Source organism: Cavia porcellus, unplaced genomic scaffold, assembly GCF_034190915.1.
Source record: "Cavia porcellus strain 051 isolate PalLab524CR breed Dunkin Hartley unplaced genomic scaffold, mCavPor4.1 scaffold_7, whole genome shotgun sequence".
Classification (NCBI taxonomy): Eukaryota; Metazoa; Chordata; class Mammalia; order Rodentia; family Caviidae; genus Cavia; species Cavia porcellus.
Window position 1 is genome coordinate 64,511,275 of NW_026947490.1, and position 23,877 is coordinate 64,535,151.

Sequence of the window (23,877 nt, forward strand, 5' to 3'; positions counted from 1 at the left end):
CCCTCCCAAGTGCTGGGATTACAGGCATGCAGTACCACACCCAGTTCAAAATTGGTAGAGATAGACCCATCCCTAGCACCACCACTATCACCACCACCAAAAAAAAGAGATAATAATAGTAAAATTTAACACCTATCTTATATTTGCCTTATAGCTGTAACTTACACATCCCGCCTGTATGTGCCAACATTTTCATCTTACTGATATCTATAATGCAATATAAATTAAGGAGTGGTTCATCTTAAGGTGAAGTTAAACATGGATTTATAGCAAAGCAGCATTTTATTTTATTTTGTTTTTATTTATTGTCTTTTTTTGAGGCAGGGTCTCCCGAAGCAGTTCGAGCTGGCCTTGAACTCACTTTGTAACCCAGGCTGGTCTCAAACTGGCAATGATCCTCCTGCCTCAGCCTCTCAAGTGCTGGGATTACAGGTGTGAGCCACATTCTAAAGTAAAGCAAATGTTCTTGAATGCCAGGCAAAGAGAGGAAGTTTGTTTAGGGCATTGGTCATTCGCTCACTCCTACAACTATAGTTAAACAAAATATTTACTTTATGTTGCTAATGGCCTCTTAAAATAATGTATTTAAATTTTAATACTGATTAAGAGCCAGGGATATAGTTCAGTGGCATAAGCACCTGCCTCACAAGCACAGCGTCCTGAGTTTGATTCTTGGTACCAAAGAAAAAAATGTAATACTGGTTGACTGTTCAACTCACAAAAGCTGCTTTGTAGCCAGCAGCAGTGACACACACCCGTGACACCAGCATTCTGGGAGGCTGAGGCAGAAGGACTGAAAGTTTGAGCCTAGGCTATAAAGCATCCTAGTGACACCTTGTCTCAAAATGAAAAATTTTAAAAAGGTGTGAAGATGCAGCTCAGTGGGAAGGCCCTGGAGTCAACCCCTAGTACAACAACAACAACAAAGCTTTGCATGTTGTACAACCTCTTTCTGTCTCACTTTTAATCTGTAAAGTGGGAACAATCAAGGTGCCTCAGGGAGTGGTTATGAAGAAAAAATGAACTAAGATCTCACATGCCGATCACTGGATAAAGGAACAAACAAACTGATACAGACATGAAGGAGAATATTACTCAGCCAATCAAGGATGGACCGATTCGCGCTACAACCCCGGAGAACCCTGAAAACATTTCACAGAGTGAAAGAAGTCAGACACAAAAGGCCACATGCTACATGATTTCAATGCTGTGAAATGTCCACAACAGGCAAATCTACAGGGATAAGAAGTGGATTGCAGGGGTGGGCAGCAGAATGAGGGGTGACTGCTTCATGAGTATAGGGTTTCCTCTCGGAGTGATGAAATGTCCTGGAACATTACTAGTGGTCACCTGGTGACTAGAAGTCACCTGTGGCTCAGCAGTAGAGTGCCTGCCCCTACCCTCAGCACCACAGTAAATAAACAGGAGGAGGACCTCAAGATCCTTGGCTAGGAAAGAAAAATCAGATGAGCAGGTACAGCTTTGGGGTGGAAGCAAGAGTTGGGGCATCGCCCTACAGCTGCCTCTTGGCAGCCACGAGTTCCTTACGTTCTGAGTCTATTTCCCTATTCTGTAAAACAGAGATGACAACTATCTTTAGGGTGCTTGTGAAAAGGATTTGACGTAATACGTGTAAAGCAGGTAGCACAGAACAGGTGTTTGACATGCTTTGAATGCCGAGGAAACCGATCCTTTCAGAACATTCCAGGACCTTAGGACTTGTCTCGGCCTCCAGGGGACCCAGGTTCTCCCAGTCCCCAGTGGGCAGGTCTCCCCCACGAGGCCCCCTTACCTGAGGTGCGGAAGGGGCCCTGCAGGCTCTGCACCAGGGCCTGGATCTCAGGCACGCTGTCCAGCGGGGCGTGTCCAGCGAGGAGGGGGTTGATTTCCGCAGCTTTGTGACCATGCTCACAGTAGGCTGTCACCAACCTGGCAAGGCCATGATCAACTAAATGGAGGGAAAGAAAGGGTACCGGTGAGGAGATGTCCACAGACTACAAAAACCAACTTCCAAAGACACTGCAGCCTTACACAGTAGCACAGGCCAGGCGCCCCTCTGGCAGGCTTTTCAGATTAAAAACCATTAGAATGCGGTAAACAAACCTCTTGTTAAATTTATCTCATGACAGCCATCATCTGTGAACAAATATGCACAAAAAACAGAAGAGAGAAGACCACAAATAAGCATGAAAAAATATTAAAAGGCAACACCCAACACTGAAAATTACTGTTAAAATGCTGAGATGACACCTGCCGTCCTCTTTATTATGAGATAATTTTATATCTTCCATTAAAAAATAGAAATAGGTAAAACTACAAAATCAATGCTACATTACCCTATTTCTTAAAGACTCCAGGTGCAGTTATTTTATAAAACTGTAGGCTAGGTAAGTTCTGTAGTTTTTCATCACTCACATAATGAAAAGAAATTTCCCCAGAAAGCCAAAGATAAGTGACCCCCTTAAACAGGGGGGTGGGTGGGGTGTCGATGAATTTGATTCATCATTTTGTCAATGAAAATGATTCCAGCATTTATTTATTTTTTGAGCAGCATAAAGAGGTTTGTTAGGCAGAATTTCAAATGTGTCCATACAAGGCCAGGCATAGAGGCACATGCCTGTAATCCCAGCACTCCGTAATCTCAACACTTGGGGTGCTGGGGCATGGGGACTGCCACAAGCTCAAGGCCAGCCTGCTCTACATGGTGGACTCACCCTGAGTTACACAGTGAGACCCAGCCTCAAAAAAACAAATCACACACACAGCACACAGTGAAGGCCCTGAAGACAGGAAGGTTATGGATAGGGATGGGGGGTTTTATGCAGACTTGTGGGTGTCCTCAAGATGAATAAGCCAGGATATATATTCCTAGCATCTTAGTCCATTTTATATTGGCCCCCAAAGGTGTTTTTCTTTTCTTTTCCATATGAACGTCTTAACATTTTAAAAAAAGTTCTTTATGCTCACACTCAATGAACTTTCAGTCTATTCAGGCTATTCCACAAACTCACCACAAAACCCTAAAAATCAACAGATCTTCTATTGAGGGTACACAGTTTTTGAGCAATTAAAAAATTTGTGTATTTCAGAAACCCCTCCCCCCACAAACAGCATATTTCAAAATTGCACCTATTTTATGAACAAATCATGCCATGCAATTATTTCAGAGCCACACATGTGCTTGGGTTTGCATCCTATGCCTGCCGTAGCATAAGCAAAGAGACATAGGAATGTGGATGGGACAGGTTTGCCTCCACATAGCAGTTAGCTGGGTGCGTTACATTTACGTCAGTTACCTCTGATTTACTTCCCACTTGGGTCTTGGCTGGTCGGCATATCCCTCTGATGGAGGACATACCCTTGTGTCTTTCAAAATAAAATCCCTGTTTGTTTGTTTTTTTGTTTTGTTTGTTTTCTAAGACAAGGTCTCACAGTGTAGCCCAGGGTGGCCTTAAACCCACAGCCTCAGTCTCCTGAGTGCTGGGATGAGGGGCATGTACCACCATGCCTGGCTTCCCTAGTTTGCTTAAAATAGCCAAAATTGGTTTCTTTTGCTTCTGACCAAAATAACCCAACTATTGCAAACATGTTTTTAAAAACCTATGCTAGAAATACCTGCTAACATCAATTACTTTATTCTCAGCTACAAGCAAATGTGGTGGTGGTTGGGGGAGTCTCTAAATAGTTTTTGTTTTCAGGAAGAAAAGTGCTCTTGTTAGCTGGCATGAAAGTTGACTGCCAAATAACTAAATTGATATTTCCATGAAAAGTCAGTGTAGTTATTTTTGATCACCTGGTCATAAACAGCCTCCCCTCAAAATATTCCACAGGGGGCTGGGGATTTAGCTCAGCGGCATAAGCGCCTGCCTTGCAAGCAGGCAGTTGTGAGTTCAATCCCTGGTACCGATAAAAATGAAAAAAGACAAAAAAAAAAAAAAAAAATTCCACAGGACAGTTAATTTGCATTCAAGGCTGCAGCTTAAAGTAACAGGGAGCACTGAGCATTTCTGAAGATTTTAGAGACTTGTGAGCATGGTAACTTCACAACTGGATCTCTCACAGTTCTATTAAAGTGAGCTGGCTGTCCCAGCTGTACCTCAGGGGTTTAACAGGCAACCTCAGCACAGGCCAGATGACAGCACCAGAGCATCCTGAGGTGCAAACTCACACCCAGCCCAAGCAGGGATGTTCACCTTTTATCACACTGTCCCCTCCCGTCTCAAGCGTGACAGCTTCTGAAAAGAAATCTATTTCATTGGATATGCTCCTTAGAAACTAAAACAACAACAACAAAACTGTAAACAGGAAGCTCATTCTGATTCTTTCAGGGTTTCCCCTTACTCTTTCTTAAATCATCGCCAAGGTAGATGAGTCTGCTTCATGAAGCAATAATAAATGATACAGAGCATTTATTGAGCACTAATATTCAGGCTGGATTCTTTCACACACATTGTCGTACTTCACCATTTCAACAGCTCTCAATAAATGTCTTTATCTGCATAAGGGCAAGCTGAGGTCCAAAGAGAGAAGATGTCTTACCAAAGTGGTCAAAAAAAGAAGCAGCAGCAGCAGCAGCAGCAGCAGCAGCAGCAGCAGCAGCAGAAGAAGAAGAAGAAGAAGAAGAAGAAGAAGAAGAAGAAGAAGAAGAAGAAGAAAAGGAGGAAGAGGAAGAGGAGGGGAAGGCTGGAATTTGAACTCAAGTGTGCTTGTCTTCAATTTGTTGCTCTGTCCATTATAACACAACAAAAGTTGAAAATGGCAGTCCCAAGCCTAGCAAAAGGGACCAGGGAACCAGCTCTCATTAAGGTATTTTTTAAAAAGGCATAGAAAGGGTTGGGGATGTAGCTCAGTAACAGAGCACTTGCCTGGCATATGGAAGGCCCTAGGTTTAGTCCCTGCTAATTGGAAGGCTGAATCAGAAGAATCCCTTGGGCTTTGGAATTTAAGCCCAATGTGGGAAAACATGCAATCCTGTTTTTTAAAAAAAGACAGAAGAGCTAGGCACGGGGGTGCATACCTGTAATGGGTATGCACCAATGACGGGTAAACCCAGCACTCAAGAGCCTGAGGCAGAAGGATCACCATGAGTTTGAAGCCAGCCTGCATTATATGGCAACACTGTATCTCAAAAAAAAAAAAAAAAAAAAAAAAATCAAAAAGAAAAAAAGAATAGGGGCTAATGTCTTTAGCCCATTTTAATCTGCATCTGTGTTTCAGAACTATCCATATTTTCCAAAATCTCTACTGCATTCACGTTTTCATCTCTTTCCCCCCTGACTCCAGTAAGGGATCTTATTATTTCCAACATGTGACAACTTTCTGGTCTCACTTCAGCCGCCTTGGCTCAGGGAAGCAGCCATCACCATTCTAACCAGCATCTGCATCTGATAGCTTCTGAGGTATCTTCCAGGAGGCTGTAAGCTCTGCCATTTTTCTTCGTAACACACATCCCAAATCTTGTATGATGAAACTCATACCTGTAAATCACCATTCCTAAACCCACTTGAATTTTAATTTACTTATTTTTAGTTTATATTTCTTGTTGGCTGTCGTGGGTACTGAACCCAGGAAGTACCAAGCTACATCCTCAGCCCTTTTTACTTTTTTGAATTTTGAGACAGGTATTCACTAAATTTCCCAGCCTGGATTGAACCTTGAAATCCTCCTGCCTCAGCCTCCCACGTATTTATTATTGCTACCTTTTTTTGCAGTGATGGGGATACTACCCAGGGGCTTGCACAGGCTAGGTAATTGCTCTGCCACTAAGCTATACCCCCACCTCCATACAAGTTGAGATTTTTGATCAATAAATTCAAATTTAATGCACAAAGACCTGAGGTCAATCATGCTCATCAAAAGAAAAAAGATTCAAGGTTACTTGGCAACTGAGGTTTATAGATTAAAGTACAAGCTATTATTAATACCTAGCTGCAAAGAACACTTAACATGGGTCAATTTTTTAACTGGTGAAACCAAAAGGTTACAGAAAGCAAAGCCAATATTTATTTAAAGCCTTAATAAGAGGGAAGGTTTAGTGAGTGTTATGGGCATCCTAGGGAGAAACTGATTTTAGCCAAGAGAAACATAGACACATAGAAGACCAATGACGGGCAAAGAAGAGTAGGGAGACCCCATGACCCTGTCTCACTGTGTCACTTCTGATGCATTCATTCCCAGCAGAGTCTGTCCCTTGACTACTACCCCAACACCAAAAAGTTACATTCATGATCCATCACACCAACTCAGTCTTCCTCTTGTCCAATATGGTGTCCTTCCTGGCAAGTGGTACATGGCAAAAAGAAAGCTAGAGCCTCTCCAACCGTGTCTCTGGCTCAGAAAACTTACTCTAATTAGAATGGACTATGAGCACATACATATGCAGAATTTAAAGAAAAACCAGAAAGTCTTGATTGTCTTCCTCAGCAACAAGTAGAGTAACAGTGAATTGTACAATATGTGAAGGCTTCCTCCCTTAATAGTTAGTCTTAGGGTTCTGCATGCAAAATTCAAATGTAACTAAATGTCGCAAATGCATTACACATAGAAAAGGCTGTTTCTATTTGCTAATAAGAATGATGAGGTCAAGGTGCAGCTACCGAATCAGCAAGTGGGGGTGGAGGGAATTCAGCTCTGCTCCCAGGAGGGATTCTATCTGGGATCTCTGGGCAACACAGAAAAATTCAGAGCACTTAGGGGAGGAGGACCTGGGGCTGGGGTGTAGCTCCATTGCAGGTTACCTGTTCAACATATACCAGGCCTTGAGTTCAATTCCTAGTACTGAGAAATAAAAGCCAAAAGAAGTGGTTCTGGAGAGGCCAAGAAGATTCACCCCTTCTTCGGGTACAATCACCTGCTATGGGGTACATTTAGACAGTGGGAGCTAGCGTGGCCCCAGATAACAAAGGGTGCTGACTCTGTACTACAGCCCACAATTCAGACAGTCTCAAGGGAAACACCTTTAAAGTTAGGAAGCAAGACAAGAAAATACAAGAGCTCACTTTTCAGGCTTAACATCTTTCTAGGTAAGCTCTTTGATAGTGGCAACTTGTTTTTATGAATGACCACTGATGAACACTGCAGATCTATGACGTTTAGGAGAAAATATCACTGCCAAAGAAATCTCAACTCTGGCCAGAAAAACCAAACCAAACAAAAACTCTAACTGATGGATGATCCCTGAGGTAACTTTCAAGCTCGTAACCTTTTCAAAATAAAGCAGGTCGGGCCAAGGATACAGCTCAGTGGCACAAGAGCCTGCCTGGCAAGCACAAGGTCCTGAGTTTGACTCCCAGTACCAAAAATAAATAAATAAAATTAAATCAGGTCATGAAAGATGTAGGCTTGAAGGAGGTCACACCCTCCACGGCCACGTCAGCTGTGACCACAGAAGATGACAGATATGAAAAAATCCATGAGACCACGGCAGGGAGGCAGATGGAAGGTAGAGTTAGGGAACCAAGTGAACTAATGAGCACAGAACATGGTCACATCAAACAGCCACCGCCATTTCTTCCTAACAGGTTTTGGTGTGGGGTTCGAGCCTGTGACTGCTCTCCATTCCTCACTCTAAGGATGAGTGATCATTTACTCTGTGTAATGAACGTGTGTACATGGAGTGGGTGGCAGTTCACATAGTTCCAGACCTGCCTAGCCTCAGCCAGCCTGGGAAAGGAGATGGCACAAAGTCCAGAGATGATGACTTTGAGCTGGATCCAGAGGAAAAAGGAGGTGAACAACTTGTAGAGAACAAAAGGGTAGAGCGTGGAGCAGTGTAACTGTTTTTTCAAGATCAAATTTATTCTTCTCTCAGGATGATTTTCAGCTAGAACATGGTCTCTCTAGAAGAAGACAAAGCTCTCCAGTCTCCCTCCTGGCACAGATAGATAATGACCAAGTTATATACAACAGTCCTCTCTTTTTCTCCCACACAGCCTAGTAGGAGGTAATTAATAATCTACCCAAAGACTTCTGATCATGGAACATGCCTGTAATCCCAGCACTCTAGGAGACTGAGGCAGGAGGATCACAACTTCAAGCTCAGACTGGGCTGGCAATTGACAGACTGAGAGAGATCCTTTTTCAAAATTTAAAAAAAAAGGGGCTGGGGATTTAGCTCAGCAGCATAAGCACCTGCCTTGCAAGCAGGCGGTCATGAGTTCGATCCCCGGTACCGATAAAAACGAAAAAGACAAAAAAAAAAAAAAAAAAAAAAAAAAAAAGATTAGGGATGCAGCTCAGTACATGGGCACTAAATTCAACCTCTAGTACCACACACGAAACAAAGTCCTGACAAAATTGTCTGAAATAGAAAAAAACTTCACAGATCTACATGAAACAGTGATCTGCAAACTTTATTCCATTTGCTATTCAAAAAATAAGGAAAATGAAAATAAAGATCTTATTCTTAGCAACAAAATTCTTTAAGCCAGATCCTGCCATAGGCAACTGTTTCCAGCAAGATTTCATTCTTCCTTTCCAGGACCAAGCAAGACTGGAGTCCGCATCTGCAGTTCTAATTCAATATTAAGTTTTCTGAGGAAACCTAGAAGCTCACAACAGACTAAGTTCACTATAAGTGGAAGAAGTGGGGTCTTTGGGGAAGAGGGAAGGGGAAAGGTGTTGCATATAAACTCAACTCCAGAGGTATTTCTCAAAACACACTAGCCCAAAGCTCCCAAGATGATTCTGAGACAATCTTCCAATTGAGAGCCACTGCCTAGGTTAATAAATATTCACCTGCTGGACTCTTAATAAGAAACCAGGCCCTGGTTGTGAGGGGAGAAGCCAAAGGAAGTCAGAGAGTGTGTACATTAAGCACATAACATTATCCAGCTTGTCCTGCACACGCATCCCTTGTGACTGAAAGCATTGGCCAAGGGTGACCAAGGGCTTCTTTGTTACAGAACTGTGCAGAGTGCCCGATAAAAACACAGATTCCTGGGTAAGAAGCATAGCTCAGTGGCACACACAAGGCTCTTCATTTGACCCCAGCACCACAAAGAAAAAGGTGAAAACAGACCATATTCTGAACCTCACCTCAGATCACTGAATTAGAACCTGGGGGAGAGGGAAGGGGTGACATCTGGGAACTGACACTGTAAATATTTAAATCACTTTAATGCCCCTCTGAGTCTCTCTCTCTTTTTTTTGGGGGGGGGGGAGGAGATGGAGATCTCACAGGGTAGTCCAGGCTGAGCCTTGAACTAATAACAGTTGTCTTGCCTCAGCCTCCCAAGTGCTGGGATTACACGTGTGAGCTACCACACCTGGTTTCCACATCTGAGTCCAAGAACAACTAACATAAACTTCAAGGGGACAGGAGGTGTGGCTTAGTGGGAGAGAAAGGCCTGGGTTCTGTGGGACATCGGTGGTTCTAAACGCTACTTTACAAAGTGAAATAAAATACCTACATCAGGGAGTGACAATCCAGTTGGCCAAAGTGTTTTTTTAATAGTATGTAAAAGAAGAAATGAGGCTTTTGTCCCCTTAGGAGTAGAGCAAAACACCGACAGTCCAGTGTGTGATGTAAGATTCAAAGGTCAGGTTTTAGACTGAGGAGATCTCCAACACTAATCCAATCTTTGGATCAAAGTTTCAAATGCTTTTTCTAGCGACCACTTTGTATCCATCCATTCTGTGAAGATAAACGGAAACTGAGTAACTTTAGTGCAGAAACTGAATACTCAACATTAGTCTTTCACACGTGTATGCAATAGCGATTCCAAGCCTGGTATTTAAGTCTGCAAAACCACCAGCGACATGGTTCTAAATTCCACAGTTTAAATTTCTTAAACTCAACAGAAAGGCTAGAAGTTATCCTTTGGGTAAATCTGGGGCTGGGCTATCCTATGACTTCTCTTTCTCTACAGCCTAAGCCGCAAACAGCTTGCACAATTCCCACACATTCAATCCCATGAAGTATTCCCCACTGGAGTGAGGTAAAGTACAAAGAAAATGATAAAGATGGATAGAAAGGGACAAGAGGACAGATCTCACCCACTAGGGAAAGGGTGGAGGAGGAGGAGGAAGAGGGGAAATGAGAGGAAGAAAGATGAACCAAGAATAGGAACCTAATAACCCAAATCAAGGTAAACGTGATAATCCATAACTTGTGCTAAAACACATTGTATCAATGAGTAGGAAAAAAGCAATGGGGAACCCGAAACAAGAGAGGGGGAAGGAAGGGGAAGGCGATGGGGGGGGGAGATAAACTGTAATATGTATATGTAATCACTCTCCAAGAAGACTGTAAACTGCTAAAATTATAATCATGGACTAATAAAATAAAACGCGGGGTGGGGAGCGCTCCCTAACATCAAGTCGTAACTGGCAAAGGAAGACTGAACCAAGGTTGGGACCCCAACCTCATGGATCCCCAGCTACAGAACGTGGGGCGACCCCGGCCCTGAAAACATCGTGCTTGCACCTTGTGTCCCCTAATTGCTCAGAGGCTGCCCACAATCACGGGGCGGCGGTTCAGCCCCCTGGGCCTGGCACCCCCCCTACAACAGCCTCCCGCAGTCCAGACCTGGGGTGCGCGCCGTGGCGGCCCGGGGCTCCCGGCTCTCGGTTTTCCTCGGCGGGCAGCCGTAGACTCCCCTCTCCGTCTGGTAGCCTCGCCTCAGGAGGAGTGAGGAGGCCCGACCCAGGGCCGTCCTTGCTGCAGACGCCGTGGCCCAGGCCATATCCCGCGGGGTCCCAGGCCGAGGGCCACTGCAGGAAGACTCGGGGCGCAGAGCAGAGAAGCAGAGGGTCCCGCGGGGGTGAGCAGGGCAGCGCGCGCAGCCAGCCACCTCGGAGCCCCGCCCCGAGACAACGCCCCCGCGCCTTATTGGCTAAGGACGCCTCTCCGAACCAATCCAAGGCCGGAGTCAAAGAGTGGCCACGCCTCACATCGGGGCGGGACTCTTGGGCGGTCCTGGGGGCGAAGGCCAAATTGGATCTAGACCAGCGAGGCAGGTCCAGGCGAGCGTGGCGGGGGAAGTGGGGGGAGGGGTTGCTAGGATGGAACTGAGTCTGTCGGTACCGTCTGCAGCCTTCCCGATCCAAGCCCAGAACACAACAATGTCAACGGTCCTACAGCAAGACAAAGTAAGGGACCGAAAAGGACGTTTGTGGGCACAGGAACCTCAAATACCCACCTTTTGTCTTAAGAAACTTCCAAAGAGAGAAGAGCATTGGGAAGAGGCTCTTCAAGAAAGGCACAGAGTTGGGTGGAGTCCAGTGAAATTGGATATGGATGATTGCAGCAGTGTAGAAAAGCTTTGGGATATTTAAGATTCTCCACCACTCGATCTTTGACTCGCCCGCCTGGTTTTACCTCAGGATCCCACTTTAACTTTTTCAGATTGGTGGGGAGCAGGGTCTGTGTCCTTACCTAGCCAGGCACCCAGCGTCCAGTCGGCGAGGCCACTGTTCTCGCTGGAGGCTCACTGTGTGCTCCACTTAATTTGCTTGCTCCATTCATCTGCAAGATGGGGCTTGGCTGAAGTTTGGGTTTCAGAAAAGAACGTGAAGATTTGAAAGTCTGTCAGAAGGGGGCGGGGAGGTGACTCTGCTACATGCCCAGCATCTGCGTGAAGCACTGGTTTCATCCTCACCAGCGGGGAACCAGGTCGGGCAACGTGATCTTTCCTTCTCACTTGTCATATTGGAAGACTGTAATGGCCCTATTATATCTAGACACATAAAGTTCAGTATTTTAAATTGAATGAGCACTGGGCTGGGTATCAGGCTATTAAATCTTAAGTCCATCTTTTCTACAGATTGACCTCATGCCTTTGGAAGGGTACAATCTCTCTGTTCATCATGGTCCACATCATCTTTAAGATTGCTTCAAATTCTACAAGTTTTTGATCCTAAAAATTAACATTAAAATTAAAGAATGTGCACAGGATCCTCAGATGACAAGAATGAGAGCTTTCCTGGAGACCAAGGGCTAGTTCAGTGTCAGACTCCTGCTTCTCGTTCTGAGGCAATGCATTCTTTCAATAGGAATGCTATACAGAAATTGTAAATGGATAATATATCTATAGGGGCTGGGGGTTTAGCTCAGCAGCATAAGCGCCTGCTTCGCAAATGCATGGTCGTGAGTGAGATCCCCGGTACCAATAAAAAAAAAAAAAAGAAAGAAAGATAATCTATCTATAAGGTATATAAATATACTTGTAGCTTCCATATAAAGGTGACAGGAGAAAAGCAACAGGAATGATACTTACACAAATTTTAAAAATACCGAACTATTTTATGAGTATTTATGAATATGTACATATATAGGAAAGGTGCAAATGTATGGATGGGTAGGACACTGTATTAGTTATTTTTCTCAGTGCTAAAACAAAATACCCAATGCTCAAAGTTAAAGGAACAAAAGTTTACTTTGGTTCACAGTTTGCAGAGATTTCAGTTCATAGTTTCCTGGCTCCAAGACACGGTGGCATGGCAGACAGAACTTGCAGAGGAAAAACAGTCCATGGCAGGCAAAAGTCTGCAAAGCAGCAAGCAACAAGTAACCAATGACAAGCCTCTTCCTGTCCATTGTATTTTTTTTTTTTTTTTTTTTTGTCTTTTTGAGACAGGGTCTCTATGCAGTTCAGGCTGGCCTTGAGCTCACTTTGTAGCCCAGGCTGGTCTTGAACTCTCAAGGATCCTCCTGCCTCAGCCTCCCAAGTGCTGGGATTACAGGCTGCACCACCACACCCGGCTTTGTCCATTGTATTATATCCAGGGAACCCACTCTCAGGGCAGGTAGCATTCACACCCTTTCTCCTAGCATCACATCCTTGATGCCAGCATCACTAACCCTAGATCCAGCCACCTCCAAAAAGTTTCACCTATTGCATGAGGCTTTGGGGGGACATCTAGATGCAAGCCATAACATTTCACCCAGGCCCCTCAAAGTTTCATACACATTCCTTTATTCAAAAGGCATTTAGTCCATCTCTAGGAGTTGCCAAAGTTCTAACAGTTTCAGCATTGCTGAAAAGTCCAAGTCCAAGATCTCTGAGATTCAAGGCAAACTCTTAACTCTGAGCCCCAGTATAAAATGAAAAGAAAGTTAAACATTTCCAACATATAATGGCACAAGATGAACATCACCATTACAAAAGGTATAAATAGGAGAGTAGAAAGAAATGGGACCAAAGCAAGTCCAAACTCCACCAGGGTAAACATTAATTTCTGTAGTTTTATGTCCAACATTGTTGTAGGCAGAGATTGTGGGAAGAACAATTAGAATCAGGACACAGAATTTATAATATTATTTTTATGATGGTCACCCAGAGTTTAACACAAGAAAGTGCAGGAAATCTGTCCACAACACCAAAGACCCAGACTATTCAGCCAAGAGCCTGGATCCCACAGCAATGCCCTGCATGAGCCCAGATGAAGATATAGAGCCCATAACAATGCCTCCCATGAGTCCAACTGGAGGTCTAGAGCCCATGAGAAGGACTCATGCCAGTCTTTTGTGGATCTGTGCTGGGAAGGCCCAAAGGTCAGTAATGGAAAGCTAGAAAGTCTGTGCCAGAAAGATGAAGGAGCTGTGCTTGTAGGTTGAAGGTTCTACACTGCAGCTGAAAGTCATGCTCAAAATAAGAACTAGCACTGCCCTGAAAAGCACCATAGCTATCCTCAGCAACACGGAGGTCCTGAGTCCTCCAGTGATAACAACGGTTGAGTACATGCCAGAAAGCCAGCATGACAAGCTTCTCCTGGAGAGTTAACAGCACATGTCTTCCCCTCCAGAGCCAGGAAGCCATGCTCAATATAAGGACCAGAGCTCCCCAAAAGTGAACCACAGCCACTCTCACCAGCAAGGTCCCAAGCTCACACTGAGGAAGCTAGTCATGACAAGCTCCTCCAGGAGAACCAACAGCTCAAAACAGCAACATTTACGGAAACCCACGATGCCTTGCCCTTCTTTGCCACATCTCTATTTATGTTGGCAACTTTCCTCAGGTGGGCCATTATGCTCAGTACCATACTGATGTAATTCATCTGGTATTAAGTTGATCACCAGTTTTAAATCCATAACAATCATCCAAGGGAAACTGGGACAAGATGTGAACTCCAAAGGGCTTGGGTGGCTCTGCTCCTCTGGCATTTCTGGTGGTTGTAGCTTCCATGGCTTCTCTCTTGGGCCCACTCTGCTTCCTCCTTGCAGTTTTTGTCAGACAATCCATGTTTCTGGCTTCTCAAGAATTCTAGGGTCTCCATGGCACCTTCAGCTTCACACACTACCCTCTCAGGGACACACAACCTGACCTCCCAGGCCTTCTTCTGAAATCCGGATGGAAGTCTTATCCCACAACTCTTGCACTTTGCATGCACTTAAAACCAGCACCACATGGATGATGCTGTCTTAGTTACTTTTTACTCATTGCTGAGACAAAATACCTGAAGCCCAAGATTGGGAAAAGATGGCTTTATTTCTTATAGTTTTTGGAGGTTTCAGTCCATACTCAAGTTGGCTCCCAGGCAGGCGGGCATGGCTGGGCCGCAGTTCATGGCAGCTGCAAACAGCAAGGCAGAAACACGCAAAAGAGCTAGACACACCTTCTTCCTGCCATTACACTGTATCCTGGCTCTACCCCTAGGCCAGTGTAGCACTTACTCCCCCAATCCAAGCACTAGACAATGAACCAGTCACAAATGCACAATGCAAATGCATGAGGTCTGGGAGCCACCAACATAAACCATGACAGATGCCAAGGTCTGCTGCCAGGCTTGCTTCTCTCTGGGCTGTAGGGGTCAGATTCCAATGAAGCAAATCTCTAGGAACAGCTTCCCTAGGCCACCATCATTCTGGAACATGATGGTCTGGGACTCTCTTCTCAAAGCAAAGTCTATCATCTTTGCAACTCTGGGGATTTCAAGGGTGTTATCCTGCTGATTCTTGTGATGTACTGAGACCATCTTTTCTGTTGTCTTCTTTGGAAATATTTGGCTTTTTCTTACTAGTCTTTTCAGTGACCAGTTTCTCCTCTGTTCCACCTTTGCAGACATCTTTATTGGAGCTTCCTTTCTGGCCAAACTAAAAACATTTTAAACAATTTTTCTGGGCTCTTTGCTCTTGACTCTCAACATCAATTTGGCTAAAAGCCACCTAACCATGCTGTGGCCTCAACATCAGACTGCTTTAAAATTTCTTCTGCCATATTAATTAATACACTGCCCTTAATTTTAGTGTCAGGCTAAATCTCTGGACACAAACAAAATGCAGAAAAACTTTCTGCCAAGGCACAACACACATTGTCTGGAATGCAACAGCCAACACAGTCCTTCTTCCCAGCAGAAAGCTCCTGAGTCTGTTCTTTACAAGCACAATTTCTATTAGCATCTGGTATTCTAAGCTCTGACCAGAATCTCTCATCATGTACAGTTTAAGGTATTCCAGGGTTGCTTCCTTAACTGGCATCAACAAACATTTTCAAACTTCCCACAAGCTAGTGCCAAAGATATCTGAACCACATGGTCAGGTATATTCACAGAAATGATCTCACTTCTCTTGGATCAAATTTTGTCTTACTTACTTTTCTTGTTGCTGAGACAAAATACCCAACACCTAAAGTTAAACAGTAAAAGTTTATTTCAGCTTACAATTCATACAATTCATTTCAGTTCATATTTTGTTGGTTCCAAAACACAGTGGCATGGCAGAAGGGAACCTCAGAGATTAGAAATAATTCATGAGAGGCAGAAGGCAGAAAGCAGCAAGCTACAAATAACAATTGATAACCCTCTGATCCTTATCTATCACCCAGGGTACCTCTCTGGGTGGTTGTCCTCACACCCTGCGCCTAGTACCACATCCTTGATCTCAGCATCACACACCTTAGATCCAGTCAGCTACCCCTACCTCTGACTGCATGAGGCTTTGGGGAGACATTTAGATACAAGCCATAATGCACACATTCCAATTTCAGCAAATCTGGTTGTGTAGAGGGAGGAAAGATGAAAGGGATTGGCAGGGCAGTAGCTTTTATGGTTTCTGCAATGCTTTAGTTCCTTAGGATATTCTGAACTAATATATCACAGTACTGGTAAATTTGTGGAATTGTGGATGGTGGGAAAATGGAAACTGTTTAATGTCTTTACTTTTAAATTATTCTAAAACTGAAACATTTATAAGCAACTCTTTTGAAGATAACAATATGCAATATTACAACCATTGTTGAATTCCTATCATCTTGTTTTAAAAGCCTGTATTGTTATTGTTTGGGGTTTTTTGTTGTTCCTATAGTAGTTGTTTGTGTGTCTCTTTTTTGTTTTGTTTTTCTTTTCTGTTTTTCTTTTTTCTCCTTAAAATGAAACAAATAAAATAAAATAATTTGAAGCATTTAGAAATTATAACTTAAGCCAGATATAGTGGTCCATGGATGTCTGCAATCCCAGCACTCAGGAGGCTGAGGCATGAGAATCACTGAGAGTTTGAGGCCAGCCTGAGCAGTGTTGTGAGTTTGAGATCTGCCTAGATGACTACAGTGAGACCTTTTCTCAAAAAATTGAAAGAAAACTTTTAACTAAAATTAGAGAAGGTGCGCCATCTTCTCAGGGAAACCTAACCTGATACACTTCTTAAAATTACAACCAGCCCCACCCGGATACTGTGCAACTCTGCTTTTCATACTTCTCTATTTTTCATTTTCACCACCACAGCTGTCATTTCATAGCCTCTCCTCTGATGTTTATTATTTTTTGTCTGTCGTCACTGTCTACCATCTGCATCCTATGAGAGCTAAGAGTTGTGTGGTTTTGCTCTCTGGTGTATCTAAAGCACCTAGAATAGTGTCTTGCAGAAAATAGGTGCACTGCAACTATTTGCTCACAGAGGCCTGGATGAGAACCTCATTGCCTATGCACAAGGCTTGATGCTGCTGCTTCCTAGTAGGGATGTTGGCAAGTTACTTAAACTGCTCAAGGCTCAGTTTACCAAGCTGTAAAGTGGGATTGTGTCACTGACTACATACTTGAAAGGGTTGGTGCAACTATATGTAAAATACTTTAAAACAATATCTGAGTAAGTGTAGGTATTTGACACATGGTAACTATTATCATCACCATTATTTCAGGGTCTTAATCATAGTAATGGCCATCAGTACAATCACTGGAATTTAATTGTTTTGGATGTGCATGAGGACTGATTAGTAGGTTAGAGCTAAATCAGGGTCTGGGGTGGCAATTTTCTATGAGTGATTATGAGAATAGGAATATTCTGGATGTTCAATTACTATTTTATTAATAGATTGGTAAATATATCAAAGCTCAATTAATTAGGCTATACATAGTTGTTTTGTTTTTCAAGAAAGTTCTTTGCCCTCTTTTAAAGTATTGAGTATGCTAGAATTTATACTTTTGAAGCAGACTAGTTTCTTTTGCTCGTAACTTTTTCTTAAATTCTCAAATGATCATAATAGGGTACATATATGCACTATTTTATTTATTTTTGGATTTTAAAATTTTTATTTATTTATTTTAAAATTTTTTTATTTTTTGGTACCAGGGATCATGACCTCATGCTTGCCAGGCAGGTGCTTATGATACTGGGCTTAATCCCCAGCCCAAAGTTTTTTATTTTAAAGAGAATAAAACAGAACAGAACAAAGCAAGTCAGAGCAGAAAAATGTAAGCAACACAGGACTCACAACAAGACAACAGGAAATCAACAGTGGCTACCATAAGGTCTCTTGTTTTCATCGAAATAGTTGTCCATACCTTTCCACACCATACAATCAAGTAAAATAAAATAGTATAAAACTAATAAAAAAAGAATTAAAGCATTATGGGACTTCAAAACAATACAGTAGGAAATCAGCAATGGCTACCATAATGTCTCTTGTTCTGTTCAAAATAGCTATCCATATCCTCATATACAATGAAATCAAATAATAGAAAACAGACTAAAATCAATCAAAAGAAAAGAACAAAAGCATTACAGGACTTCAACACCAGATAACAGGAAATAAGCAATGGTTACTATTATGTCTCATTTTCTTCATATCATTATACACAATAAAATCAAACAAAGCAGAATAAAACCAATTACACAAAAGAATAAAATCATTATAAGACTTCAAAACAAGATAATAGGAAACCAACCATGATTACCATAATACACCCCATTGTGTTCAAAATAGCTGCCCATACCATCAGACACAATAACATCTAACAAACAAGACAGAATAGAACCAAACCTAACAAAATTGTGCAAACATTAGAAGAGTTCAAGACAAGACAATAAGAAGTTAACATTGGTTCCACCTTCTCCTCCTAGGTGTTTCCTTCCCTATCATTTTTATAATATCTAGTGTGCTTTTGGATCCCACTAACACCTTCTGTTTTTTATGCTAGTGTTCATCCATAGGAGTTCAAACTGTTTCACTCGTGAACATGACTTCCAGGTGCATCCATTTACCTACAAGAGCCTCCATATTACCCTACTTTATATCTGGGTAGCTTTCCATTGTATGGAAACGCCGTATCTTTCTTATCCATTCTGTGGCTGATGGGCAAGTTAGCCTTGCTCTTTTCTGGTTTCCTATCATATGCAACAATTGTTTTCTCCCCTTTGATTTTCAGTCTATGAATTTCTTTTCAAGTTAAATGTGTTTCTTGTATGCAGTATCTCAATGGATCTTGTTTCTTGATCCACTCTCCCTGTGTTTCTTTTTATTGCTGACCTGAGGCCATCTACATTAATGGTTGCAACCAGCATACACTGGTTTGTCTCTGCCCTGCTCTCCTCCCGTTGTGGACCCTCCACTTTTCCCCTTCATTCTTGTTTGGCGATCCTCCTCTGCTGCTGTTCCTGGAACCATGGTCATCTCTCTCTCTCTCTAGAATATCCTTCAGCACTCTCTGTTGGGTTGGTTTTGTAGTCATAAATTGCCTCAGTTGTTCTTTATCATGGAAATACCTTTTAATTAATCTTGAAATATAGTTTTGCAGGGTAGATCGAACTGGGTTGGAAGTTTTCTTTCAGTATTTGAAACACTTCACTCCAAACTCATCTTGACTTGAAGGTTTGTGTTGAGAAGTCTGTCATGATTCTGACTGGTTTTCCTTTAAAAGTGGTTTGTTTTGGGGCTGGGGATTCAGCTCAGCGGCATAAGCACCTGCCTTGCAAGCAGGCAGTCGTGAGTTTGATCCCTGGTACCGATAAAAAGGAAAAAGACAAAAAAAAAAAAAGAAAAAAAAGTGGTTTGTTTTTCTCTGACAACTTTTAATATTCTGTTCTTGTGCTGAAATTCTGGGATCGTGATTATTATATGTCCGGGTGTAGATTCACTTTGGTTATGGCTAGTTGGAGTCCTCTTTGCCTTGCTGATCTGCATGCCAAATCATTTTCCCATGTTTAAGAAATGTCTATTGTTATTTCTGTAAATAGCTTTTTTACTTCATTTGTGTCAACCCCTGCTTCTTCGCTGATACCTATCACTCTTAAATTATTTTTCTTTGCATCATCTTACAGTTATGTTGAATTATTTCCTGGTTTTAAAAATTATTCTTAGATCTTTCCTTTCATAATCACTAGCTGTTTTCAGGTCTGAAAGTCTGTCTTCAGTCTCTTTTAAGCAGTTTCACCAGATTTTGATCAACTTTTTAATTTCCTGGATCTCTCTTTAAATCTGTTTCATGCATTGTAATTCCTTCCTATGTTGTTCATTCAAGGATTCCATCATTTTCCTATGCTCTTCTTTTTTAATCTATGTCTTCTTTAGATATGCTGAAAAATTCTTTCATTATGCTTATGATTTCTTCTTTTACCTGTGACATTATTTCTGATTTGATTACTTTTACAGTCTCATGACTTTCTTTACTTCAGTTGCTATCCTCTGGGAGACTTCAGGTGTGTGACTTGCGTTTTCTTCCATGACTGTATCGCCCAGACTTATTATGTGTGGGCTGAAGGTCTGAGATTGCCTTTTGCTCCTTCATCTTGACATTCTTCTGGGTTCCTCCCAACAAGCCGGTTGCAGACTCCCAAGCCCTTCTCATGTTGGCTGCCCCTTCATGATGTAGGGGAAAGGGACAGGCACCTGGGTTTCTCTGACCCCAGGTTCCCAGGGAGGTAGCAGGGGATGGATGGGCTTCTCCAGACCTGTGCAGTTACCCCGAGGCTTCCCTGATAGTCAGGGGTGCGTGGTGGTGAAGCTGCTTCTCTCAGCCTGTGTGTCTACACTGGGACTCCTCAGTGGCGGTAGGCATACAGGGGTGTGTTTGTCCCATTCCAGTGAGTACTGGTTGCCCAGAGAAAGCAGGGGTCTCCAATGGTTTCCTGCAAGTCCACGGGGCTTATCTGTCTGTGTCTCCCTGCCCGCACTGGCTGCCCACAGGAAGTATGCCTTCTGACGGTGGTGGCTGGCAAGCAGAAGGGGAACTCAAGATAATCTCTTTAATAAGTGCATTGGGAATATTATTTGAGGAATATAGGCATGATAAGTTATTGTGCAATTCAAGTGAACAATCAGGAAAGAGGTTTCACCTGTTATCAACCTCTTGCTGATTGTATAAATAAATACACTGCAGTCTTTGGGCAGTTCCTTTTCTCCCCTCAGGAGAGAGGCTCCACCTGACCTCAGCTCTGTGCATTCGGACGCTTGTCTTCATCCTTCTACCTCCACCATCCTCCCCCCAGGAATTTCAGGAGCTGAGCTGGAGAGGCAGCCGCCTATAGGCCTTTGCCTCTAACCCACTATCCAGTCACCTCAGTTAACTTGGGGTAGGGCATGTGTAGCACAATTGCCCAGGCACCCATTTCTCCCAAAATGAGATACAGCAACAATGATGATACAAAGACAAACTAGATATTAGCAAATAGAAAAGCCAAATTCATAGCAACAGCTATGCCACGACAGAAATAGCAAAGATATCAGGAATAATAATACAGTAAAATACAAACTGGATATTGACATAGCATGAGAACCAATGAAAGTGGCCATTGTACCACCCTCAGAATAGAAAAGAGATCTACAATAATAATAGACAAAAACTGCAAATGACCATACCATTAATATCTACTAAATACAACCATGCCACCTTTAACAATAGAAAATAGTTCAACAATAATATAAAAAGTCAATCAAATATCTTAAAGTTAGTAAAACTTAATAGTAGTACTAATAAAAATGGAAGGGATGGGGTAAGACAAAAAGACATAAGTAAAATTTGAAAATGATTCCCTGGCTGTGCTGCCACACAGCCTCAGGCTAAGAGGACCAGCCCAGACACCGCCTGACACCGACCTGGAGAGGATGGTGGGCTGCAGCCTCTGTGCACAGCTGTTGAACTCACAACCCCACAGGTGGATCCTAAGGTGGACCCAGAGAGGCCACAACTTCCAGAGTGATTGGCAGGTTTGGTGAAAGGGAAGATGGGAAGGTGACGGCCTGTCAGTGGCACTGCCTCCCTCTTGGACACAGACAAAAGATATTCTGGCAAGGCCACCTCTGGAAGAGCTTGGGAGGAAGACCACTGGGAGAAGACTCCACCAGGTTTACCTGACTAGGAGATACCTGATGGGGAGGGACTGGGCCTGGGGGAATCCGGTGAGGATGACCTGAGCACCGCTGAGGAGAGGATGCTGATGACGACGAGGGGAGTGGCCGGCCAGGAAGAAGGGCAGGAGCCACTCTACAAAGCACCAAGCTTTCGTTTCCAGAGCAGCAGTGACTTTGAGAAATAATCTGAGGGAACAGATGACCTTGGGAGCAGGGAGGAGGAAGTAGATGAAGAGGAAGAGGGTGGCACAGAAGACTGGGATGGCAGGGAAGACTTGAAGGTGAGAGCGAGGGACACCGGGCTGGAGACAGCAGAGTGAGGATGATGGGTGGTGCTGACCTTCTCCAGGGCCAACCTTGCCAAGAAGTCGAGATGGGAAGAGATGGGAAGAACCGATCGCACTGTGGGACCAGCTCTTGGAAGGAATCAAACTACAAAAGGCCCTGCTGACCCCAAATCAGCTCCCTCAACCAGACGTTTTACCTGTTTTTGAGGACAAAGGTGACCCAGACTTTGTCAGTTCCTTGAAAAACACTCACAAGGCACTTAAAGCATGATTGAGGTTGTTGATCGATCTTCAGGAAGAGTGGCTTTTCTAGTACCCAGATATCTAGTAGATGGAATGAGGCCAAAAGAGCAGAGTGAGATTTCAAGTGAAGATGATGAGCCAGGGGACAAAAAGCAGAAGAGCAGGGTGCTACCAAAGAAGGGGGAAGTGGATGCCTGTCTTTGTTTCATGGCAAAGTGCTTTGCTTTGTACAGGAACTGCATGCTGCAGAAATGGCATGATAAAACCAAACTGGCTCCTGGAAAGCTGGGCAAGGGTTTTGGTGCCTTTGAACACTCAATCGTGTCTCAGATTGATCACACTTAGATGAACAAAGAAAGATTAATTCAAAGGACACAAATCAAGCAGTCTACTGAATTCTTAGCAAACCTGATCCAGCAGTTCCACCTGTCCCAGAGAGTTTGCCAGGAGGACCGGACACCCCTCCTCAGGTCCTTACCAGTGCTCACTTGAAGGACTTGAATGAAGAAATCTTTGATGATGATGACTTTTGCCACCAGCTCCTTTGAGAACTCCTAGACCAGACCAGCTCCTTGGATCGCAGTGACTGGGTAGCCGTGGGAAGGCAGTGGCTTGCAATCTAAAAGCTATGAAGCAAAACCCACAAGAAAGTAGATAAGAAAGCCAACAGAGGAAGGAACCTTCAATTTCATGTCCTCAGCTGAGCTTCATGGCACCTATCAGCTGTACTACAATGAGTGATGACACCGGGACAGAGTTGTATTGATCTCTTTTTGGGCAGCTCAACCTTCTGGCCACAGGTCATGGAGGCCTGACGTTGCCTGTTCCCCTTGCTGCAGTGCCTCCCAACCCCACCCCAACAGAGGCAAACGTGACTTGATGGGGACAGCAGTCCCGGGGAAGGTGCTCGCCGAGCACACGTGCCACACACATGCACCAACATTGCCATCTCCCTGTGTCTTTTCCCCATCACAAGTAAAGAGTTTGTCTCTGCAAAAAATAATTGAAAATGAAGAAAAGGATGATGAGGAAAGAAAAGTGAAATAAAAGGTCTAAGTAAAAAGTAATAGAAAATAAAATTTCATAAAACCAGAGAACAAGAATGAAACCAAGAGCAAAAGAAAGAAGAAACGAAAACAACACCCTCCAAAATTAACAAAGAAAAGAGAGATCAGTCTTAAAAAATGCTTCCACGTGTTTGAAAGTGTACTTTTATCTCCTGCAGTAGTACAATCCACCAGACTCGGCAGAGGGATAAAGACTCCCTGCTAAATCATGTTTTATTTCCACATCCACTTTCTGTGTGTGAGTGCTGAGTCAGGCCCTGCTTTTCCTGCTGGGCCTGGTGTTTGCTGCAAGGCTGAATTCTCTCCATCTGCCCTCCCATTTTCTTGACCCTCTGTTTTCCCCAAGCCACTGCTTTCTGTCCCTAGTTTTACAGCCTGTGCATTTTGAGGTGCGTCACCCCTGCATCAGAGGCCTCTCTGTCTGTACACCTCCAGCCATGGTAAATGTCCTAGCTGAGGGATATCACGATCATGTTGGAGGACTAGAAAAGCAAAGAGAACACTGAGTTGTGTGCTGTATGGTGACAGTGCGGTGGAATATGCCAAGCAGTCTGAGGGGCTTAGTTTTCACCTGGGCCCACCTGGAACCCACACATGACCACCATATGGTTTCTCACCATGGAAGCTAAGCGACTATGTCCTCTCTGGTTGGAGCTCATGGCATCAGACTTTCCAAGGAATCTATGACTAGTCCACACCTCTTCAAAATTGTCTCTTACGGTTGTCCCCACCCGGTTTCCGTAGCGGGGTGATTCCAGAAACCCTGAAGGGTAGTTGCTC

At 43.5% G+C, this 23,877-nt stretch overlaps 1 protein-coding gene and 1 pseudogene across 2 annotated transcripts in view; one reads left to right on the top strand and one right to left on the bottom strand.

The window, feature by feature from the left end:
- Window positions 1-10,803, bottom strand: part of Dhtkd1 (dehydrogenase E1 and transketolase domain containing 1) — a 46,186-nt gene extending 35,383 nt beyond the window's left edge. For both annotated transcript variants that reach the window (XR_010048861.1, XM_063253728.1), the window contains exons 1-2: window positions 10,529-10,803; window positions 1,793-1,948 (exon numbers count right to left, since the gene is read on the bottom strand). Coding sequence is in view for 1 of the 2 variants with exons in the window: in XM_063253728.1 (XP_063109798.1) it covers window positions 1,793-1,948; window positions 10,529-10,685 (313 nt within the window). In the remaining variant the exon portion in view is untranslated. The remainder of the gene's footprint in view (window positions 1-1,792; window positions 1,949-10,528) is intronic.
- A 201-nt stretch (window positions 10,804-11,004) lies between these two features.
- LOC100725566 (protein AATF-like) lies at window positions 11,005-22,910 on the top strand (annotated as a pseudogene).
- Window positions 22,911-23,877: the final 967 nt, after the last annotated feature.